General features: G+C 52.7%; 1 protein-coding gene across 5 annotated transcripts in view; it reads left to right on the forward strand.

Moving 5' to 3' along the window:
• The window catches only part of PAIP2B (poly(A) binding protein interacting protein 2B), a 47,276-nt gene extending 43,624 nt beyond the window's left edge, over positions 1–3,652 (forward strand). For all 5 annotated transcript variants that reach the window (XM_065597371.1, XM_065597372.1, XM_065597370.1 and 2 more), the window contains one exon: positions 612–3,652. In XM_065597371.1, the coding sequence (XP_065453443.1) occupies positions 612–668 (57 nt within the window). In that variant the 3' untranslated portion in view covers positions 669–3,652. The remainder of the gene's footprint in view (positions 1–611) is intronic.
• Positions 3,653–9,303: the final 5,651 nt, after the last annotated feature.

Raw genomic sequence — 9,303 nt, forward strand, 5'->3', positions numbered from 1 at the left:
TGGGCCTTCTCCTGTGAACAGAGATCCATAGCCTGACATAGGGCATTGGTCCCTTGGGATTCCTCCCCCCTCAGCAGGGCCCTGTCTCCGGGTGGGGCGCACCAGTGAGGGCAGAGCTCCTCTCGCTGGTGGGGTTTCCTCCGCCCTTGTGTCATCCCCACCAGGCTTGGTGGGATTCGCCTGCCCTGCACGGTGAGGATAGACCCCCTCAGTGTTGATGAATCTCATTTCCTGCCATGATGATCCCACAGGCCAGGAGTAACCATCCCAGCTCGGTATGTCCAAGGGCTTACGTTCTTTAGGGCTTCCTCCTGGGTCTGCAGGAGGCTGGGTGGCTGGTTGTCCTATCAATGAGTCATGGCCATCACTGGGGTAACCCCAGGCACCTGAGATGATCTGACCTGGAAAACACTGCTGACCGTGCGGCCTTGCAGCAGGCCCGTGGGTGTTATCCGGCAGCACAGATGGGGGGTGAGGGGATACTCTGCATCAGTTCCCATTACTTGGCGTCTTGAGTAGCCAGATCTCCGGGTAGAGAGGAGGAGACGGGGGCGAGGTGGCGAGAAATGCACGGTGAGAGGAATGATCCATCTCCCTTTTCTCCATTTCAGAGCAAAAGCAACTTGAACCCCGACGCCAAGGAGTTTGTTCCTGGAGTGAAGTACTGAACCTTCAGGCAAACAGACTGTGTCCCTGGCTTTTGGAGTGGGAGAGGGGGTGGGAAAGGATCCGGGCGAGAGTCGAACTCGGCACTGTGAATGGAGTCGCCGCGATGCAGGGAAATCTTGCTCTATAAGCTTCTCGGGTACCTTTTTATTTTTCCTTTATAGCATCTCTTGTTTGGGCAGGCGGCTTTCTGGGACTTGCAGCCCTGCGGGCTTATCTTGCGACTGCTACTCCATCGACGGCCAAGTCCAGGTGTGTGCTTCGAACCGGCTAACGGCCATTTTTGAAAGCAGGTTCCCTGCTCTCCTTCCCATCCGCAGCGGGCCAGGAAGTGCTGTGGGGAAGGGTGGGGCTTGGGGAAGGATCCGGATTGGGTGCGTTTCCTATTTCCGCTCAGCAGGGATTTTAGAAAAGCCGAAGCGTAATGAGGCTGCGACTCAAAATCCTTCCAACCTGCTGGAAACACGACGAACGCCCTTCCTCTGCGTGCACCGCCCACTAGACTGGGTAACTCTCTGCACATTGAGAGGAGCCCGGCCTGCTTTTCGTGTTGGTGGAAGTTCTCAAGCCAGGGAGATCAGATCGGCACGAGGCCAAGTGACAACCGGGGAAGTGGCTCCTTCTACAGAATGTCCGTTCACCTTGGCTTTTTGTTTCTGGTTCTTGAGCTTATTCAACACTGCAGGCTGCCCCTCTGAAACCTCCAGCATCTGCTGTTTACAAATCACTAGGCAAAGTGACCCACCTTTTGGCTTAAACAAAAAACAAACCCAAAGGGAACTAACATGTTCCCATTCCCTGGCATGCTATGGAGAGCCGTGTTCCAGCTCCCACGGCAAACCCTGCTTGGAGAGGGGAACGATCCAGCCACGTCTGGTGCGCTCCCTATGGGCCCTATCCTGCAAGGTGCTGTGCTCCCCTTGGAAGAAGGTACTCAGCAGCTTGTAAGATCAGGCCCTGGCTATTTGGAGTGTGGTCTGTCTGCTCCCTGGGTATTCCCGAGTGTCTCATGAGAATGCTGCCCTGGGTTGAGAGAAGCACTGGGGCTGCTGGTCATCACCTTCCCCGGGCAGGGAGGGGCCTGGCTTGATGTCCTGACTTGTGCCCCACAATTTGCCTCTTGCTGTGTGAGATGCTTTGTGGGTCTGTAGGCAAATTTGGCTTCTGATAACGAATGCTTTGAGCAGATGAGAATTGTTGGCAAACAAACCAGAGCCCCCAGGAGACCTGTGGGAACCAGCTGGGAGCAGGAGACTCTGCCCATGTTGTCAACCAGTGTTTTTGAATGGTCCCATGGTTTGGGATTTAACCCTTATGGGCTTGTCTCAGCAGTGGCACTGTCCCCATAGAACTTAGGTCTCCAGGGATTTAGAGATGAAAAGCATCTTGGGTTGCAGGAGTTGCTGTCACTTCTGAACCTCCGAGCCATGGTTAGACACTGCTCTGGGAAACACAGGAAGGGATTTCCATCCTCAGCCTAGTCTGGGGGAGTGGGAAGAGCAAGTCCCCTGTGAGCTGTCAGATGGACTTGCTGGGGCCGTACAGAAGGCTGGGGAACCTTCAGCGTAAAGGTGAGGGAGCGGTTTTTAGGAGGCATTACCCACCACCTTGTCCTTGGGCAGCCGGAGGGCCTGCAGGATCAAGCTCTCTCTAGAAGCAGATACCAGGAATTTTAACAGGAGCTGGTAAACCGCAGGCCCGGCTCCATTTGGAACAGACATGCTCCCAGCTTCCCTCTCCTCTGTGCCAAGCCGGAGCCATCTCCTCTTGCAGCAGGAGGCCGGGATCCAGGCTTTAGCTTCCCCAAAGCAGAGCCCAGCCTCTTTGGGTTTTAAACCATCTTCCGAGAGGTTGGTGGCTTCCTCCTTCTGGGAACCAAGGTCAGCGACCTCCGCGCCAGGTGGAACCAACTGTCTCTCAGTGAGGTTGCTTAGGACGACACTCGCTTTTTTTTTGTGTGTGTGTGCTACATCTGGCCTTGGTGAAGTAGACGGGGATTCTCTGCTCTGTCCATGTACAACACAGGCCACAAACGCCCATCTTCAGAGTGTCACCAGGTTTTTAATCTCCCCTCCCTGCTGCAGCTTTTTATATCGGCCCTTCGAACTTTTTCAGTAGATTGGCAATGGGGATTCTGGAGTCCTTTCCGATCTCGCCTGGGCTGGTAGGGATGGAAATTAATTACACGAGAGGGCTGCCCACTGGCCTATGTGAAATGAGGGAGGTTCTCAGGCCAGTTCCCACTGGCCTGGCAAACCCCATCACGCCAGTTGGCTCCGGTGTTGGCTGGCTTCGGTGTTGGCAAGCTCAAAAGAAGGATCTACGGAGCATGACTTCCCCTTGGGGCATAGTCAGAGCACATGGCATTGTTGCTCTCTGTATGGGACCTGCTTTGGGATTAAACTGAGAAATCCAGTCTCCGTGGCTGTCGGGCTGATGCCTTCAACCAGCACTAAACGCCCTTGCAAACTTCACCCAGGATCAGAAGTGGCTCAAACTGGAGTCTTACCGAAGTCTGCAGGTACCTATATGAATATTGCTACACAATGGCAGGGTTGGGCCTGGTTGTGTTGTCCTCCTGTTCTTGGGTACAACCGTTGCCTTCAGTGCCTACTTTCTGTTGCCCCATCTAAAAGGGGTTTTTCCATTATCTGGAGCCAGAGCGCACGCCTTGCTACGTATCTAGCGATGGATGGACTGTGGCACAGGAACAAAAACGTTCAAACTCCAGCTGCCCTTTGGAACAGCCCAGTCTTCTGGGTCAGTGTGGATTCCATTGCCATGAGAGATTAATGCCCACGTGACTGTGCAGGAGTGGTAAGGGTGGGCATACAGGTCAAACTTCTTTTGTGTCACTGGTTGAGTTCTCAATTCCCCCCCCGCCACCCTGCTCTGGCTTCTTTCTGACTTTTGAAAACACTTTCTGATGACGTGCTGTACATTTTTAAGATAATGCATTATTAAAAATAAACCTTTTGGAGTTGTGCAGTGTAGTGCATAGATCTTTCTAATGGCCGGGCAAGCTCCTTATCCATGGGCAACTCCTACAGACATCAAGATCCCAGTAGGATGCCCCCAACTCAACTTGTTCTTTCACAAGTCCTTGTTATGCAAAAGACACACATGTAATTCAGTGTTGATAAATGCAAAGTAACGCACATTGGAAAACATCATCCCAACGATACATACAAAATGATGGGGTCTAAATTAGCTGATTCCAAGATCTCTTTCTTGAATGGTGTCATTGTGGATAGTTCTCTGAAAACATCCACTCCATGTGCGGCGGCAGTCAAAAAAGTGAACAGAATGTTGGGAATCAGTAGGAAGTCTGAATCATAAGGATAAGACAGAAAATACCATATTACCTCTATATAAATCCATGGTACGCCTACACCTTGAATACTGCGTGCAGATGTGGTCGCCCCATCTCAAAAAAGATGTATGGGAATTGGAAAAGATTCAGAAAAGGGATTAGGGGTATGGAATGGCTTCCCTATGAGGAGCGATTAATAAGACTGGCACGTTTCAGCTTGGAAAAGTGATGACTAAGGGGGGGGGATATGACAGAGGTCTATAAAATCATGACTAGGGTGGAGAAAGTAAATAAGGAAGTGTTGTTTACTCCTTCTCATAACACAGGAACTAGGGGTCACCAAATTAATAGGCAGCAGGTTTAAAACAAAAGGAAGTATTTCTTCACACAACTCACAGTCGACCTGTGGAACTCCTTGCCAGAGGATGTTGTGAAGGACAAGACTATAACGGTTCAAAAAAGACCTAGATAAATTAATGGAGGATACGTCTATCAATGGCTATTAGCCAGGATGGGCAGGGATGGTGCCCTTAGCCTCTATTTGCCAGAATCGGGGAATGGGCGACAGGGGATGGATCACTTGATGATTCCCTGTTCTGTTCATTCCCTCTGGGGCACCTGGCACTGGCCACTGTGAGCAGACAGGATACTGGGCTAGATGTGTTGTGTGTAACAGGTTCTGAGGGGTAGCTGGGCCCGTTATTCTGTGGGCTCAGGTGGTTGGGGCTCGTGCTGTCAATGTTGGAAGTTCATGTGACTGATTCCCCTCGACCAAGCCCTGTGTCTGTGAACCTGGGCCTGGGCCTTGCAGCTTTAAGCAGAACCTTCAGAGTTACCTGAACATTGTTATAGTCTGGGGGGATTTCCAACGGGGGCTGCTGTGACTCGACACACAAGTAGCAGGTTGTCGTGTCTGCCCACTCCATCCTATCCACTGGCTTTTCAGTAGCAGGCTGCCACCGGCCTGTTTCCCTAATTCCCCACTCCCCGCAAAGCAGGATTTCTTAACCGGGGGAGGATCGTGGGCCAGGTTTAGTGGGGGCGCAAGTGCAGGGCCAGCACTGGGGACTGGCACACAAGGCAATTGCCTGGGGGCCCTCCGTAGCTAAGTTGCATGCTTCAGTCCCTCTGCTCTCTCCCCACACAGCAGGGCTTGGGCTTCAGTGCCCCCTTCCCCCCATGTGACTTAGCCTCGCTGGGGCCCCCAACATCAGCCCTGAGTATTACTCATCATTTACTTAATGATAATCAAGGTAGGGGGTTGCAATTATTTTAAGAACGAGGAAATGCTGAGAGCGGGGGAGGCTCAAGGGAGGGAGGAGCAGCACTTCAGGAGTCATGGGCATGCTGGCACCGGGCGCCCTCCCCAGGCCAACTGTGGCCAACCCCATCCAGCAGAGCTGGTGGCATTACGCCCGGAGGTCTTCATTCCGCAAAGTACTTCAGCCCGCGTGGTCCCTCCGAAGTTCCATGCTTAAAGTGACCCTGGTGCTTACGCGCCTTTCAGGGGCTCTGTGGAATGGGGGACCTACTTCCTGTGGTGTAGCTTGAGGAAGTCTGTTGGGGGGGGGGGGAGGGGGCGTGTTTGCAAATCCAGATGTGGATGCAGTGAGGCTAATTCCCTGCAGGCCTGTTGCCATCAAGGCCGGGCCGGTGGGAAGGGAAAGCGAGCGGCTGCAGGAACTTGTCGGGATTTCCTGGTTATCACGGCTGTGCCTCCTAAGCCACATCTCCTGAGGCCAGTGGTGGCTGCATTGGCCGTGTCTTAAACACTGATCCTTGCTCTCGGGGTGGGGGGAGTGGGGGGGGCACAATGACAACCACAGGGGTGATAGCTGTAGCAGGGTGAAGCAGGAAGTCTGAATAGGAAGTTGTGCCTCCCAGTCCTGTCCCTAACAGAAAGGGACCCTCGAGAGGTCTGGATTTTCAAGGTGATCTGCAAAGGGAAGAAAATGGGTTTTCTTTGCCTTACAGGGGATACAGGGAAGTCTTATATAAAATGGGGGCGGGGGGGGGGAAGACAGTTAGAAACTCTGTTTTTGTGTCTTTAGGCAGCTAGATGATGTCCCCACTACCAAGTGAGTCCTGATCTACTGCAAGGGGAAATGATCTTTTCTTAAGTCTTGGGGACACATTTAACTCAAATACAGTACAACCAATTGAGAGAAGAGAGCACTTGCACCTCTCCTTTCATATAAGAACTGGAAAAGCCTCAACTCTGCTGACAGTTCACCATCCAAGGAAGATGAATGAGACTTGGTTTACCTGATGCTTCTAAAGTTTAAAAACAACAACAACCCCCCTTCCCCTGTTTTCTTGCATTTGCAAAGCATTGTCCGTTCCATGGCCAGTGCCTCTAGCTGTGACTCCAGATCAAAGTGGTGTTTAAATAAGCAGTTGTCTTCAGGCTGGGGTGTTAGGGGGGGTTGCTCCACTGTCTTATTCTTGGGAAAGAGGAAATACAGGGGAAATGTTTTCATAAAATTGAAAAGAAACATAAGTCCCTTTTTCTGATCTTTGCTTTTGAACCAAATGGCAGCTGGTAATGTCGACAAAGAGGGGGTGATCTGTTGCAGGGCTGTGTGTGTGTGTGTGTTGGGGGAGGGGTTCTGCTGTCATCAGATGATGAATTGGGGAAGGAAAGGGAAGATTGAGAGATTCCAAGGCCAGAAGGATCCATTGTGAGCATCGAGGCTGGTCTCCTGTATAACACAGGCCAGACACAATGCGCCGCCCCAGGCACGTGCTTTCTCGTCTGGTGCCTGGAGCCCGCCCTGTTTAGGACTGGCAGTGGGAGGCTACCAGCATATTTCACTCAAACTGAAGTCCCCCGTGATCACACAGCTTTTCCCCCTACACATTGCAGATAGGTGTGTGAGGAGCCAGTCAGCCTGTTCCCTAGTGCGATTTGGTGTCTCTAGCAGATACCATCTAATCCCGCACTATCTAATGAGGTCCCATGGGGATCTTGCGCTTTTCCTGTTAGGGCGTTGACCCCTCCGCATTCAAGATCATTTTCTTCCAAATGATCAGGGACTCGGAAAGAGGTAATCCCAGTTTTGACATAGAGCGCCCCTCCCCCTGCCCTTTTGCCCACTCAATCCTATACCAGTTCAAGCCATTGATTTTAACATTCCAATCATGGGAATCATCGCACCAGGTTTCAGTGATGCCAACAAATGAGCAATTCCACTTCCTGTTTGTTACCCTGGCTCCTAGCTCTGGTGTACAGGCAATTCCAGAATTTCTTCTCTTCATGTCCTTGGGTTCCTTGATGAATTTTCTTCTCAACATCTTGATTTTGTGCTAACCGAGTGCTTCACCTTCTCTCATGACCCTCCTATTTTTTTGTTAGTTTAACTGGCCTGTCCCTGAGGAAATTGGTCTGTTGCAATGGAGATCATCCCAGCTTTACAGCCCCATCTCCCCTGGCTTCTGGCTTCCTCCACTCAGGGGACAGGAAGGCTCTCCGAGAAGATGGCTTGGACCTTCTTGTTCAGCATGCTTCTGCATTCCCTGCAATCACCTATTGTCTGTGAGATCCAGCAAGGCCGTGTCCTTAGTGCTGATATTAACCATCTCCACTGGATCCTTGCCCATTGATTTCAGAATAGGGTTACCATACGTCCGGCTTTTCCCGGACATGTCCGGCTTTTTGGCAATCAAACCCCCGTCCGGGGGGAATTGCCAAAAAGCTGAACATGTCCGGGAAAAATACCGTCCGGGCACTTCCCCTCCCACGGCTGCTCTGCTCCTCCCCTGACTCTTCGGCTCTGTTTAAGAGCCAAGCTGCCTGAGCCAGCGCTACCGGCTTCGGGCAGTCCCCGTGCCTCCGGACCCCAAGCCGCTGGCCAGGCAGTTCCCTTCCCGGGCTCCAGCTGCTCTGCTCCGGCGGCTGGGGTCTGGAGGCAAGGGGGCTGCCCGAAGCCGGTAGCGCTGGCTCGGGCAGCTTGGCTCTTAAACAGAGCCGAAGTCTGAGTCTGGGGAGGAGCAGAGCAGCTGGAGCCCAGGAGGGGAAGTGCCTGGCCAGGGGCGCAGGGTCCGGAAGCAAGGGGGCTGCCCGAAGCCCGAGCGCTACCGGCTTCATGGTTTGCCGGGCAGCCTCCAGACCCTGCGCCCCTGGCTGGGCGCTTCCCCTCCCAGACTCCAGCTGCGCTGGGGAAGCGCCGGCCGGGGGCGCAGGGTCTGGAGGCTGCCTAGCAAACCGTGAAGCCGGTAGCGCTCGGGCAGCCCTTTCCGCGTGGCTGGGAGGGAGGAGGGGGAGTTAGGGCGGGGACTTTGGGGAAAGGGCGGAGTTGGGGCAGGGCTGGGGGTGGGAAAGGGGCGGGGCCAGGGCCAGTGGAGTGTCCTCTTTTTTTATTTTTTAAATATGGTAACCCTATTTCAGAAGCCTATCCAATCGTAGAGCGACATCTCCTGCCATGGTGCTGGGTGATGGCTCCTGGCTCTACTGTTGTCCACCTGTCCCTTGCAGAATGTTCTTTTGATTCTTCTGCGGCACGAATCCCCACCGAGAATTGTCTTCCTCGGCTGGGTGGAGAACGCCGAGAACAGGTTTGGTTTTCTTACAGGTTGGGCTGAACTGCCGCCCCCAGCTATGGCCCTGCATAAACTACCCAGTGTCCATTACAAGAGTTCAAAACTCATGAGCTGGGTGGTCTGGCTGGGCCTGGCTTTCAGGCTTTTCTCTGCACCGCTGAGGGCTGAATTTTGTATGAAAATGAAAGCAGAGCTCCTGTAGTCACATGACTGGGAGCTGGGGCTTTAAACAGCATGAGATAAGCATGAAATTAGCAATGCACAAGTTCGTGCTGCTGGGGTAGGGTGGGGCAGTTGCTAGAACTATTTTTCCTGAATTAACTCCCCTTTAAGTCAGTTGGTACCATATTTGCAAAGGTTAGTCTAGCCCCTCCCACACTGGCTCCAGGCTGCAGCTGTTGGCCATTGGCAGGGGGTAGAAAACCTTGCAATAAGGAGGACTCTAGATGCTTGAGAAGCTATTGTCAGTGTGAAGCATTGCTCTGGGCTGCTCAGGGGCTAGATTTCATTCCTGGGTGTAATGGTTACTACCATTGCTACAGCACCATTCAGCCAGGTGCCTCCTAGGGTGTTTATGCCCTTCAGTGGCAGGGCCCTAATCAATCTGCCTTAATCTAGACTTTTTTTTCTACCACTTAAGCTACCCTTAAAGGGACAGTCAGCTGGCGATCTCGCCAGGATCCAAGCGTGTTAGAAGTAGTGTGAGCTACTGCCCTTGTCCACTTACAGTCACCTTTTCCCTTGTGTCTTGGAGCGTGTGAAAGAGCCCCCGGTGTGGGGAAACC

The sequence above is a fragment of the Chrysemys picta genome, chromosome 5, assembly GCF_011386835.1.
Source record: "Chrysemys picta bellii isolate R12L10 chromosome 5, ASM1138683v2, whole genome shotgun sequence".
Lineage (NCBI taxonomy): Eukaryota > Metazoa > Chordata > Testudines > Emydidae > Chrysemys > Chrysemys picta.